Source organism: Condylura cristata, unplaced genomic scaffold (genome assembly GCF_000260355.1).
Source record: "Condylura cristata isolate star-nosed mole 26May11 unplaced genomic scaffold, ConCri1.0 scaffold00008, whole genome shotgun sequence".
Classification (NCBI taxonomy): Eukaryota; Metazoa; Chordata; class Mammalia; order Eulipotyphla; family Talpidae; genus Condylura; species Condylura cristata.
The window spans coordinates 29,462,818-29,477,199 of record NW_004567109.1 but is presented as its reverse complement, the minus strand read 5'-3'; the positions used below and the strand labels follow the sequence as shown (position 1 = coordinate 29,477,199).

Here is a 14,382-nt window from a genome sequence, read left to right as displayed (position 1 = left end):
CAGATCCGCCGCGCGGCGGCCAAGGTGCGTGCGACGGGTCTCCCGCCCGGCTCTGCGCCGTGAGTCGCCAACAAAGCGCAGCCCAGTGGCCGGGGGTCGGGTGGCGGCGCGCCCCGAATCCGGGCCCGGCAGAGACTCCCTGGGGATAAGCTTCTCGGGATCCAGCGATCTCTTCATTTGCCCTCGACCCTCACGCCCGCGGCCCCTTGTGTAGTGAGCTGTGCCCTCGGGACACCTGCTCTTGGGGGGATGGGCGCAGTGGGGGGTCTGGTCGCCCAGAAACTTCGGGGGGCAGGGGGTTGTCATTGATGGGGTTTGGTGGACTGTGAGGTTCTCGCCGTTAGGGTTTATTTGACACGCGCGCTCCGCGGAGGCGGTGAGGCGGCCCCGGCTATCACCCTGCCTGACAATGCGTTTCCGGGGACCCCTGCGCGCCGCCGATAAAGAGGGGCTGTACGGTCGGGGGATGCGCCCGCAGCACCCAGTGCTTGTGCCTCGGCGTGTCGGGGCCCCTATGGCGTCTCTCTGTGCGGATCCCTGACCGTGGGCCCTGTGCGCTGAGTGTTTCTGAGGGGCCGATAGCCAAGTCGGCCGCCGCCGACTGTGCGCCTGGCCTCGCCGCGCCACGGCGCAGCCCGCCATCCCAGGAACCCTTAGCCGCCCGCCCTTGTTCCGGATCGCGGGGCCCGAGGCCCCCTGGTTCGTCAGTTCCACCGCCGCCCCCTTTCCTTCATCCCAGCAGGCCCCTCCCCCCGGCCGCGACTGCTGGGTCGGCGCACCCGGCTCACGCCCCCTCTCCCCCGCGCAGGGCCGGCCAAGGAGTGTGAGGAGGACCAGTTCCGGTGCCGGAACGAGCGCTGCATCCCCTCGGTGTGGAGATGCGACGAGGACGACGACTGTTCGGACAACAGTGATGAAGACGACTGCCGTGAGTGGCCGACCCAGGAGGGAGGGACCAGGGCGCGAGGGAGGGGGACACGCTCAACCACACGTGGCTGCAGCTGCAGCCGGGCCACCTGCGCGGACCCAACCGCCGGGGTCTGGCGCCGCCTCCCTCGGAGCTGGGTGGTTCTTAGCCGCCGGGCGGGAGTTGGACCGCGGCGAGTCCAAATAGGCGGGGGCGGAGCCGGAGCTGTGTGGTCAGCGAGCTGGCGCGCCACGCCCGGGCTGCTGGGTGGGAACTGCGGGCGAGCACGCGACAGTGCTGCCCGAGTCTAGCTGCCCGCCAAGCGGCTCTCCAGCAATCCCGCCGCAACACGCGCGTTTTTCAAAGTGCCACGCAGCTCTGGCCTGGCCCTCGCTCCTTTTCCTGCTTGGTTTTTGTGAATGAATGGGCTCCCCAGGGCCCCTGATTGGCTGGGCTGGGACCACCCCACAAGCCCCTGTGGCCGAGCGGCCAATCCTGTAACTGGCGGTCGTGTAGTTTTCGGAGTCCTCGTGAGGCTCCAGGGCCTAGCTGTGGCCCCGCCTCCGCCACACCCACGGGTGCATCCTTAGGATTGTAGGTGCAGGCGGGGCTGGGACGCTGGCGCCTGGTGCTTTTCTGCCTAGTCATGGAGAAGCCGTCTTCCGCGCTCTTTTGCCAGCCTGCTTGGGTGTCAGTCATAGGGCAGAAGGCCAGGAGGGAGGGAGTCAGGAGAGTTTGAGTCCTGGAAGGATCTTGAGGATCCCAGGCCACGCGGGAATCCCCTGGCGTGGGCAGTTGGCGGACTGCCTTTGCTCAGTGTGGTGTTTATGCACCCGGGCTGATGGCTTTAGCAGTTCTTTCTAGGGGTGTGCATGGTTTCACATGACCCGAAGCAAGTTAGCAGGCAGTCTCTGCGGTGAAAGAAGTAGAGTTCCAGGAACAGAGAAACTGAAACAGAAGCAGGCGATCATGCCTCGGTCTCTGAGGGCCTGCTGTGAGCAGGGCCCTGGCGCTCAGGAGAATTGGCTGGGGAGTTGGTCTCCCAGCGAACAGGTGGACAGACCCACAGTCCCTACAGTGGGTGGCAGGAAGGGCACAGGGACAGGCACTGTCTGGTGAGGGCTCCAGTCAACCTGGGTGGTGGGGGGAGTGGGGTGGGTCCTTGTCTCCAACCAGGCCCTCTGCTGGCTCTGGGATTGGCTCTGGGCTGGGCACGTCTGCCTTAATTTCCTCACCTGACTACCCGGGCAACGTCTCCTGCCTTGGTTTTCAAAGCCAGTTCTGGTAATGTCACTGATGTCCTGTGAACACCATACCGTGTACTGTACAGTACTCAGCTCTGTGCCAGACGGTGGGGGGTGCCTATCCTATGTAAATTCCTTCACATAAACAGCAGTCCTGTATCTTTGGACAGCAAACTGGAAGCATTTTCAAGATTGCTTCCCCCGCAGCTATTGAAGTTAGCCCTAATGAAGTATGCAAATGGCCATGCCACAGCAAAATACCACTGCAAGGCTCACACTGGACCTGGTTCTGCTTCTGTGGCACCCTCACTGGGGGAGCGCAGGAACAAGGCCGGGAAATTGGAACTGTGAGTTTCTGGCTGTTTTTATTCCATCTCCCTAGCTCTTTTTAACAACGGAAAGGGGCTGTGAAGAGCCCAAGTTTTCCTTGTCACCACAGTGTGAAGATAAGCTAAGCTGGGGAACCATGTTCTGAATGTTGCATTTCTATGCAAGGTTCTGGGCAAGATGGGTGCATGAAGTGGCAGGCACTGGCTGGGTGACCTCAGATGGGCCCGGGGAGTCTGGGATGGATGGTGTGGAGTCGTAGGCAGCAAGTTAGTGAAGAAAAGCAAACACTGGGGCGGCATGGGGAGGGAAGGATAGGGACTCTGCTGTCAGTACCAGGTAGCTGTTGTATGTGACCTGACTTAGCCAAGCTGATTTCCTCAGCTACCAAGTGGGCCTAGCTGTTTTGCCATCTTAGGTTATACACATAGAATGTCTTCACACAGGCACACAGTGTTGGCCGCGAGAAGAGAATGGATGGATGGTCACACCTAAATCTGTAGAAAGGAAACTTCAAGAGCTACAAAGAGAAATCTTGAAGAACGGGATGGTGGCTTTGGGTGGCTGCCTTGGGTCAGATGTTTGAGTGGTCTTTCCTCACCTCTTCCTTCCGTATCTGTCCTCCCAAACTCCCCAGCCCCACCCCCCATTCTGGGCCTCTTGCCCAAACTGAACTTCTTTCAATTATCTTCCCCTGGAGGCTGTTGGCTTCCCTCAGAGTAGTCTTCCTGCCTTATATCTGACCCTCTCCTTAGGCACTCCAATGAGAGGGTCTGAGCTGCCCACCTGTGCACATTTCTGGGTCTGCAAAAAGGAGATTGTAATTTTAAGTGGTTTCTGTTGGACAAAATGAATACAAAATAAGGTCCCAACGGAATCAGAATGCACCCCATAAAGAGACAAGTTGGTGGAGGCTGGAAGGAAGGAGCTTTTATATTGAGGAGACCAAAGAAGACTTCCTGGAAGAGAAAACAGCTAAGAAATGTCTTGAAAGGTGGTATATAATTCTATTCCCTCAGGACTTATCATTTTAAAATAGTTGACATGCTCTCTGTATTACAAAGATGGAAACTTGGGGCTCAGAGAAGTAATATTACACCCCTCTGTCACACAGTTACTCAGGGTTGGAGCCAGAAATCAAATGAAAGTCTCCTGATTCTTTTCCCCAGTGGGTAGGTCTTGGTTCTTTGGAAACTGAAGACACAGAGCTGGCAGGATAGGGAGGGGAAGACTCATGGGGCTTCAGTCCCCACCTCAAAGAGCCTTCAAAGTGGAGGAAGGGGCTGAAAGCCAGAGGGCCAGGCCCAAGGAAACCCAGGGGTGGTCCAGCCAGGGGAAGTGGGGTGGGTTGTTGGCTGTGGACCTGGATCACGTAGGCCAACTGGCCCCTTGTTCTGTTTCCTGTTGCATCTTAAAGTTTGGGGGAAGAGACTGAAGATCTGGTTTCTGGCCAACCTTTTGCTCCTAGGTAACGTCAACCACACTGGATACTTACTGAGCACTTGCCACGGACCAGACGTTGTGCTGACATTCTTCCCGTATCTTGGTTTCAGCTGCAATCCTACAAAATGAGACAGCTCTATGAAGCACTTGAATTAGTCTCGTTTTACAAAGCCACAGAGGGATTGAGTAGCTGGTCCTAAGGTGTACGATTTCTTTTTTTAAGATTTATTTATTTATTCATACAGAACTGGGGTACAGGCCAGAGATGTGGAGGTGAGAGGATTCACCACAGACAGAGTGGGGAGCAGAACAGGCAGATCGACGAAGTACACTGCTGAAGGGAGCAGCGGGTGGGCCAGGAGAGGTCTGCCACGCCATGTGGTCACCTCTGGGGCAGGCGGGGATCGAACTCATGCAGAAGTGGCTTAAGCTTCTTTTACAGTGCATTAACCTGCTGCGCCACCAGGGAGGGCCACTAAGGTGTATGATTTTTTTTTTTTTGTACATACAGAACTGGGGTACAGGCCAGAGGCTCAGGGGCGGTGAGAGGCTTCACCAGAGACAGAGTGGGGGGCAGAACATGCAGAAATATGAAGTACACTGCTGAGGGGAACAGTGGGCGGGCCAGGAGAGATCTGCTGCGCCATGTGGTCACCTCCGGGGCAGGCAGGGATCGAACTCATGCGGAAGTGGCTTTAGCTACTCAGTGCTGTGCTTTAACCCGCTGCACCACCAGGGAGGACCAAGGTTTACGATTTTTAAGTGACGTTGCTGGGCGTGACTGCAGGCGCCCAATTCTAGAATTGGCACTGTCTCAAGTATTAGCTGGTGATCTCAGGGAAATCCTCCCATGCCCCCATTTCCCCATCTCCACCCTGCGCTACAAAAAACTCTGTTCTTTGTGCATGTCTTGAGGAAACAGGTGGCCCAGTTTTGTGTTTAATTCCTGTACCTTGTTCAGGCTTTGGGCTGTCCTGTTCTCCCAGCCCCCATCACCCTCCACGCCAGCTTTAATAAAGAGTGGCCGCAGTGAGGTCTCCATGGTTGGCAGTTCATTAGCTGGACAAGGCCAGGCTGCAGGAGCACTGAGGGCTGCTGGGAAGCAGCCTTGTAAATAATTAAAGCTTGGCCACAGCTCCCAGCTAGGGCTGCAGCCTGCATCTGGCCTTCAGAGTGCCTCCTGCCTCAGCCCGGCTCTCACACCTCCGATACGAGACCCCGCTTCATCTCCTTTTTGGAGTCATGGGACCCAGCGCTATGGCTCTCTGAACCTCAGCTTCCCAAGTGCCTGGCGACCAGGTCGGCTTTAACATTCTACATTTGATCCTCTGTGGCCAGCTCCTGCTGCCTCTTCCTGTGCCCGTTCCTGCAGCGTGGGCTTGCTTCAGCCAGTGCCAGGCACAGTGGAGATGGCCCCAAGGTCATTCAGCCCAAGATGAGCCTCTAAGTGAAGAAAGGTGCCCAGAGAGGAGCTCAGGAAGAAATGACTCAACCACACCTGGTTGGTCTTGGAGGCAGAGGGCCGCTGTCCTCAATCAATGTGCTTCTTTCAAGACTGGTTTCCACCCTGCCTGGCCTCATGTTCCTTTCCTCCCGGCAGGCCTGGGAAGGGCAGGAAACTGCAGCCTCCAGAACTCTCCCCGGCCAGCCCCACGCTTTTTTCTCTTCTAGATGCAAGTCAGTGTCTCCAGGGCTGCCCCGGCAGGCCTTGGGAGGAGTGTGCTGAAGGCTTTCCAGTGGACTCTCCAACAGGCCCGCTGGGACAGCGTGCCCCTCTGTGAACCCCCACTTTCTCAGACCTGCCAGGGGACCAAGTGCAGCAGGCTTCAGGACTGGCTTTGCTCCCAGTTGTCCGAAGTGACTGCCTTGGGGAAATAGCCGCAGTAGATGAAGCCGAAGGCATGCCCCAGGCAGAGCACGAGCCAGAGGGCTGAGGGAACAGGAACATGTAGACTGGCTTGTGACCCTTCAAGGGCCAGAACCGAGTGGAAGCTCTCCTGTCGGCTTAATAGCTGGACCCCCAGGCCAGTGCCACCTCCGGGAAGCCAACTTGGCATCCATGGAAAGGCATGAGAGCTATGGAATCACGCCGCTGGGCCCCAGGTCTAAGTAGCACTGGTGATACTGGCCGCACAAATGCCCGCCCGTCCAGGTCACCCAGGCTCAGAGGCCTGCTGGAGATGCCATCTCTGCCCAGTGCCTTTTCCCTGACTCCTTATCCTCCTCCCCTCCTTGAGCTCTGTGGCTGTCCTTGTTCTTCCCCTCAGTCTCACATCCTTTCTCCACATTGTTTGCTCAGCTAGTCTTGCGCTTGGCACAAGGGAGTCGACAATAAATCATTCCCTTGGGGGAATTATAACTGATGTTGGCTACTTACCCCACATCTGGTGATTTGCATTCATTAGCTTTGCTGCTCACGACCTGTGAGGTGACATGACTCACAAGTGGTTGGAGCCAGGTCTGTCTGCCTGGACTCTTCCTCACGCTCTTCTCCCTGACCTTTCTCTGTCCTTTGGGGTCAGAGGGTGTGGAGCGAGTGGCCTCAATGTCTAGCAGGGCCACCCTGGGCTACCAGCCTGAAGGGTGAGGCCGGAAAGAACTCTTTTCTCTGGTGACCCCGCCTTTCAGCCTCTCGTAGTATGACCTTCTGCATATCTGGGAACATGGAGCAATGGTCTCTAATCACTGCCTTTAAATTGGTGATTATTCTCCTAACTGTATGAACAGGGAAACTGAGGACCAGTGATAAGGACACAGGTGACGTCAGGGAGAGTGAGCCTCAGTTGTACTCTAAGGGTGTCACACCCCATTTATCATCCTCTCTCCAGAAAAATCCAAGAATCTTTCATCAAGACCAGCCGAAGTATGATTTTTATTTCTCTGATCCCCACCCTACCCATGCAGTTCCCTGGCTCAACACTTGATTTTCCCTCTGCCTGGATTGTGCTTCTCCGATCCGCCCCCATCTTTCACAGCCCAGCCCACTGCCGCCTCCTGAAGCCTTCCTCATCGTGCTGGTGGGCCTGGTGTGCCCAGGACTCTGCTTGCCTCCCAGTCCAGCTCCGGGAGCCACTTGAGGAGGGGAGCCCAGAACCACAGGGCTGGGGCGGAAGAGGCATTTGGGGGCTGGTGTGTGAGAAAACCATGAGGGGCCCATGAGGTTGGAAAAGGAAGCTGGGTGTCCTTTAGGAACTATAGTCAGGTTCCCCTTGGGATCTAGGTCACCTGAAGCCCAGAAAGCACCCAGGACTGGGGGTGGCGGGCTGCCTCCTCGCATGCCAGCTTCTCAGTGTTCACCCTGCAAACTTGGAACTTTTTCAGCGCCAGGCATCAGAAGGGGAAAGCAAGGCCCCAGAGAACAAAAATTGATGCCAGGTGTCCACATGGACCCATTATCAGAATTAGGGTGTCCTCAGTTCCTGGAAGGGCTCAAATCCCTATGCCCCCGCCTCCCAACCTCTGACATTCTCAATGGCCACCCCTGCCCTCAATTTCCTGCTGAATGAGGTATTCTCAGGCTGAGGGCCAGGCACAGGCTGCCTGCATGCAGAAAAGACACTGGTCTCCCACTCAGGCACCCCATCCCCTTGCTGGGCCCCACTTGCTGGCCCCTGCATTCTGGGAGCACATCTACACAGTAACAGTGCCGACTGCTGTGGAATTAATGAGCGTGCTCACTGCTGAGGGCTTTCTCCCGCGAACCCCTTCAGCCAGTGTTCTAGAGGCTTCACTGCATTGCACTGAGGCGTAGCCGACCTGCAAGAGGAGAAGCCTTTCCAAGATGGCCAGCAGGGGCCGAATGGGGCCATGCTTGTCTGGCCAGAGTAGGACACACATGGGAAAGGAGATACTCTTCCCGCTCACCACAAAGTCAACGGTGCAGGGTGTGCCCTGCTTACTTTCCTTTCCTCCCCCAGCTGCTGACAGGAGGTGTGCTGGCACCTTCCTGAGCAGTTCTGGCGCCTGGATGACCTCTGGTGTGAGCTGGGCCCTGGGCATCAGTTTTAATCATCAGCCATGTTTACCCTGGCTCTTCTTACAAGCTGCTGCATGTCACAGACCCTGAATCTCAGGAGTAGCCCCTTGGCCAGAGCAGCTCAGAAGGGCCCCCCCACCTCTGTATCTGATCTGAGTCCTGTGTCCCTGGCAGGTCCCAAGCCAGCCACTATGGAGTCCAGAACCCAGCATACTGTCAGGCCCCCCAAACACCCGCTGGTGAGGGAGGGATAGAATCATCCAGGGAGCCAGGGCCATGGGGTCCCTCCCTGCTGGCACACACATGCCCCTCGGAACAGGGGTCAGGACAGAGCTCAGAGCTTCTCTGAGGACTGCCAGTCCTGTGCCCACTGTCCCCTCCTGGTCACTGGCCTTGAGGTGCCACAAGGGCCTTTAGGTCAGTGGTGCTAGCGATTCTTCTGTGTTCAGCCTGACAGAAACCTAGAACAGTCCTTTCCAGCTAACCTCGCCACCATCCTGGGGGGAGGGGGGGGCAGATGTGTGGGAGGAATTTGCCTGACGGGGAAGCTGAGGCTCTGGGAAGGCCGGGGGCTCACCTCGAGCCACGCAGCGAGTTAGTAATAGTGCTGAAACCAACCTGCTTTACCTAGTTTTTCATCGAAGTAAGCTTTCCCACTTGCATTACAGTAATTTCACACTTGTAATAAGAAAACAGACAATACAGAAGAGCAAAAACAGGGAGGTCAGAACCCCCTGAGTTCACCCCCATGTAAGCAGCACATGCCCACGCGCTGGTGAACTGCTGTGCATGAACATGGGTTTTGCTGCAAGTATTTTCTTTTTTTAACAAGGAGGATGTGTTACGCCAGCTGTCTTCTCCCCACAGCAGACATGTGTCCATGTCCCGATTCTTACTGCTTTGAGGGTATCCCATTGTGTGACTCTTCCATAATTAATAACACATTGCTCTGATTGATAGATGCATGTTTAGCTGTTTCCATTTTTCCCTATTCTACAGAACGGGGCTGGGATGAACACCCTCGTTTGATTGATTCTTTGTGGATTTACGTGATTTTTCCTTTTGCGGCACATTCTCAGGATAGGGGGGTTGCTAAGCATGTGCATTTCTTCCCCACTGTATTGCGCTCTCCAGGAGCTGTTTTTCCTCCACACCATGCCACCCCTAAGCCACCCCCCGAACTCTCTTGCCAGGCGGGTGCCTGTAGAACCGCCCTCTTCCTTGAACTCCAGGCCACCTGCCCTGGCTCCAAGGAGCAGACAGTGTAGCCAAAGCCAGGCCACACAGAGCAAAGCAAGGAGAAAGGAAAACTATGTTTGGTCCCAAGGACACACCCACGCCCAGCAAAGAAAATAAAAAAGGGAAACAAGACTGGTCTTCCTCCTGCTCAAGATATTTGTAGACTTCATCTCCTTTTAATAAGTATGTTGCCTGAGCCTATAATTTGCTGTGTGACCCTGGTTCAGTGGATCTCCCTCTCTGAGTTTCGTGTCCCCTTTACCCAGTTTACTGCAACCAACACTCTGAGCAGATTCTTTCTCCCTAGAATTGGGTTCAGGACTGGAGCGGGGCAGTCCTGGCCTAGGGACTGGGGAGGATTGATGGGAGCTGATTAGGTGGATAGATTCAGGGCAGGTAGATGGAAGGGAGCTGGACTGCCTGAGGTCTACTTCCAGAACTCAGCTCTGGGGCCCAGGATGCATGGGTCTCTTGCTTTTTCTTGCTCTTCTAATTGGGTTGGATGCAGTGGAGTGCTAGAGAAAGATGGAGACCCACCGGCCCATGACCCCCTTGCTGCAGGACTGTGGCAGGGTCTCTATTCTGAGCACTAATGTCTCGGTCTGTGAACCCGGGATAAGGAACCTGCCTCATGGGGCTGTGCAAGCTGCTATAAACTGTTCTACCCAGAATCTGACCCTGAAAAGGAGCATCCCCTTCCGCTCCCCCAGCCTCTGATCCCTGCGCAGGGAGATAGAAGGGACTGTCAGCAGCTTTCCTCCTCTACCTCCAAGGACATAAGAGGGCAGCTGCTGAAATAGCAGTAGGAGATGTAGGTCAACTGGCCAGTCGGGAGGACTTGGCCACTATGAGAACAGCAGCTTCCCGGGTTGGGAGGGACTGGAGGAATCATCCAGCCCACTTGCCTATCTGAACGGGGGGGGCCCACGGTGGCTGCTGCAAGGCGCCTCATGGGGAGCTGGTTCGGTAGAGGGAGCCAAGGGGAGCCGGTTAACCAGTCAGGCTTGGCGTGGTTAGTTATCCAGGAGGGGCCTTGGTTCACCAGTGGGTCCCGGTTGACATCAGAGAGTTGGCAGCAGATGAGAGGCAGGAAAGGCCCCGTCAGGCCCAGGTTGAGCTGCCTGCGTGAGTTCATGGAGGCCCAGGGTGGGCTTTCCTGGCATACAGAGCCCAGAGTTCAGGCCAGTACCCCTCCTCCCTCCGGCCCTCCAGCTCTCCCTGGCCCTGAGCTGCCATCTGCTGCCCCGTGCCTCTCGGAGCGCTCTCTGCTGTGCACCCCAGCACAGGTGTGTGCAGGGGTGTGTGCTGAAGGAGGGGCTGTGCACCGGCTGGTAGGGGACTGTGCTGGACTTAGAGGCTGTGGGGCCAAGGTGACGCTCTTCCTCTCACACCCACCTGCCAGAGGAGCTCGGCCAAAGCTGAAGTCCCACCCTCACCCCCACCCCACCCCCCCACCCCCGCTGGGCTATTTGTGCCCGGGGAATTATTGGTAGCTGGAGAAGAGCCAGCAATCTCTGTTCCCAGCCTGCCCCCCACCACTGCGGCCTCCCCTGCAGTCTGCTTCTGGTGCCCACCCCCCCTCACCCAGAGGGCCTAGGTTGATATCAGTGGGGGGGCCCCAGAGGACAAGCCCTAGTCAGCCCCCATTCTCTGGAATTCTTTTGTTTTCTTCTGCGAGCCTCTTGCTCACAGTCCTTGTCATCAGCCATGACCAGGCACAAGTGTGGGGGTTCCAGAAAGCTGCTCCTGTTCCCTGAGGACCAGAGCTGGGAGCAGGGGCTGGGAAATCCAGCCCCAGGGGACCAGCTGGGTGCCTGCCCCAAAACCTCACAGGATGTGGCCAAAACCTTACACACAAAACGAACCAACTCTTCATTAGTGGAACCCACATCCACTTGGCACTTTTCCCACCTATTTAATTTTTTGGTGAGTATGGACAGGCTGGGTAGTTTTTGTTTCTTTGTTTTTGTTTGAGTAGCTGTGAACCAGCCGGAGCGGACTTCGTATTTGCTACGTGTGTGACCTCTCTCGGCTCCCTCATCCCTCTGCCTGTGCTTCTTGGGGTTCAGGGACGAGCCTTGCTTCCTAGTGTCAAGCAGACCTGGGTTGCCACGGCACTACTTCCACTTTTGGGTTGGGGGGCTTGGAGCAAGCCCCTGAAGCTGAACCCCAGACTCCTGCTCTGTGCAGGTGGGTCATAGGTCACTCCCACCTGTGTGAAGTACCTGGAAGCTCCATGTCCTGGGCCCCATGGAGTGAGCTGGTTCTTCCTACTCCAGCCATGCCAGCCCGGTGTCTGCCACCTCCTCTCTCAGACCACCACTCCTCCCTCTCCCTGACCTTTGGCGGCTACCACCTGTGCAGATTCTGTGCTGTGTTCTCCCTCCAGGACCCCTGTCCAACTGGTTGAATGAACCTGACTGCTAGTGACCTCCACATGCCACACGCCCCCCCCCCACTCCCACACAAACACCGTCCCTGCTCTCAGCCCAACTTAACCAAGGAACTGGGCAGCCTTACCATGTCACCAGCTTGCTCAGTGACTTGGGCAAGTCCCCGACCCCCACCCCGGGGCCTCAGTCTCCCCTCCTATACTAGGAGGGCAGATTATGAGCACATTAGGAGTTTAAGTCACTCAGATTCCTTGGCTCCTGTCCAGGCCTGACTCCAGGCCTCTGCCCTGCAGCCAAGTGGAGCCACAGACAGACGGACCCAGATTCCCGTCCTCTGACTGCTCCTGCACTGGCCCCTGGTCTGTGAGAGGCTCCACCCCGATGCAGATAACAGCAGGTGCCTCAGCGCCCTGGGGTCAGGTCCAGACTTCACCGTTAGCCGTGGGGCCTTGGCCATGTCAGCTGACATTTCTGAGCCCTTGTGTCATCTGTAACATGGAGCCGCCATCCTGGGTTACGTGAGTTAATTCATGAAAAGCATGAGAACAACGCCCGGCCCATGAGCCACGCTCACTTCAAGACCAGTCAGGCATCCTTCCCCTCCTCGAGCCTCCGTCTCGTCTGTCCTTCAGGAACCCCATCCTGTGCCTGGCTGCCACACTGCTGGGGGGATGGGGGCAGGGCTCTCCCCAAAGGCTCTTGTCCCCCCTTTCCTCCCTGTGGCCCCAAGCCCTATAACGTAGTGTCCTATTTTAGGTAGGAAGAGTCCTTTCAGAGACCTCAGGAAGAAATAAGCCCAGAGCCTGGGGAGCCTCCAACAGCTGGGGTACAGGAGGCTGTTGCACTGTGTCTAACCCTGCCTGGCCCTTGGCACTGTGCCCCACATATACCCAGGAAGATAAGAGAGCTGCACCCCTCCACGGGAGGAGGACGGTACGTGGCAGCCAAGGCCCATCCTCCACCCCCTGCGCAGCTCTGGCCACACCCCACCCTGCAGATGGCTGAGGGAGGTGTCCCCGGTGCTGCGCCACCCACTGCCGCCCCTGTGGTCCCTCCTTCTCCCTGCAGCTCCAGGCCATAACTCACTGTCCCAGTTTAATTAGGAAGAGAGCAGGCCTTGGGAACGAGTGTTAGTGAATGAGTGAGCCAGCCCTGGCCCTCAGAGCTGGAACAGCACCCCCATTTGACCTGGGAAGCCCACACTGCATCCCAGCGCAGGACTTCCTTTGGCGGCCCTGGACGGGGGAGACTTGTCCTACCCTCTGCTAGGGACGTGATGCTCGCTAACTGGTCCGGTAGCTTCTTGTCCCTGGACAGCTCTTTCCATTAGAAAATGGATGTTTCTTGCAATCCCGAGCTGCCTGACAATTGCCCCGCCCACCCTCCCTTCTGGCCCCCCTTCCTGAGTCTGCCCTCCACCTTCATCTCAGGCCTGGTCGGTCTGCGGCAGCTGATTGGCTTTGGCTATCCCCTCTCTGGTCGCTGTTTCTCAGGGCCTGGGGGGCTGCACGATCTTGGACTCTACAAACTGTGGTCCTCTGGCCACTGCAGCCTCCCTCCCAGGAAGTGGAAGGTGAAGACAGATGTGCCACACCTAGGTGCACACAGCTTGGTCTCCTGCCCAGCAGGCCAGCAGTGGCCAGATTCTGCCATGACCTTGGCACGCAGGCCTAGAGGCTGTGGCTGGTCTTCCTGCCCCTGGGGCAGCCCACAGCTGGACAGGAGGAGTCCAGGAGTCACCGCAGCCCAGTACCCCTCCCGTCTGTTGGCACCTGCCAGTCCAGGCCCGTTCCCCTCTCACAGACGGTTCCCTCTTCCTGGAAGGCCCGTCCTCCACTGTCCCTCCCCCCACTTTACTCAAGACTCACCATTTCCAGGAGCCTCGCCCCCTCCTTCCCCATCTGGGCGCCCTCGCCCCTGTCTTTCTTCCATCCTGTCCTCTCCACTGTGCCCAGGGATGGCATGATTGAGTCTGCGGTGCACCCCAGACGGGCTCAGGGGCAAGGGCAGGGGGATGTGGCCTGGGCCTGTGAGTGGGGGTGGGATGGGAGCAGGTGAGCTGTCTCTGCCTTCGCACAGGCCAGTGCCCCTTCTGCTCCAGGCTGTCTCCGCCCCCCGGGAAGCTGCTGTAGCCTTTGAGTCCTGGCGCCCTCATTCACTGAAGGTCTGTTCTGGTCCAGTGCCCGGCTGGGGCCTACAGATAGAGAAGTGGGCTCTGCCTTCTGAGCGCTGACCCTAACGGAGGGTGTGACCTCAGCCCCCTGGCTTCCCTTCTCTGATCCTCAGCCTGCCTTGACTGCGGAGAGTGTAGAGGAGCTGAGACCCCTCACCTTTCCCTTAGGCACCTCTGAGCTATGGTGGGGATGACACGCGGCCTCACTGGGTCCCCAGCCTTCAGCTAGATTAGAACATCTCTGCTGGGCCTCCTGGGCCTGGGGCCGAGCTTCACCGGGGAGGGACTGAGCCCAGAGCTTGCTCTGCTTTTGGTGAAAAGGATCATCCACCCCTGCAGCTTTATTCCACCTCGAGTAGGAAGAAGCCCAACACCAGCCATTCACCTTGCAGGTGGCTGGTGGTGTTCGGCGCCTTCTCCACGCACCTAGTCCCCCCCGGAGGCTGTGCCAGACCTGTTGTACAGATGGGGACATGGAGCCCATGGTCCCACAGCATTCAGCTCCTTACTGGATGGGGTGACCAATGGGTAGCGGTGCTAAGTGGGGGTCACTGGCTGGCTGGCTCTCTTCTCCCTATTCCCACTTTGTTGATGAATCATCAGTAGGAAAAGAGGGAGACAGACGGAAGGGAGAGGAAGACACAGGGAGAAGCCCGGAGAGGGAGGGCTGGGGTGGGGGG

The 14,382-nt window shown here is 57.4% G+C and overlaps 1 protein-coding gene across 1 annotated transcript in view; it reads left to right on the top strand.

The window, feature by feature from the left end:
• The window catches only part of LRP8 (low density lipoprotein receptor-related protein 8, apolipoprotein e receptor), a 70,760-nt gene that overhangs the window by 5,451 nt on the left and 50,927 nt on the right, over positions 1–14,382 (top strand). The window contains exons 3-4 of the mRNA XM_012722122.1: positions 4–24; positions 809–928. Coding sequence (XP_012577576.1) covers positions 4–24; positions 809–928 — 141 coding nt within the window. The remainder of the gene's footprint in view (positions 1–3; positions 25–808; positions 929–14,382) is intronic.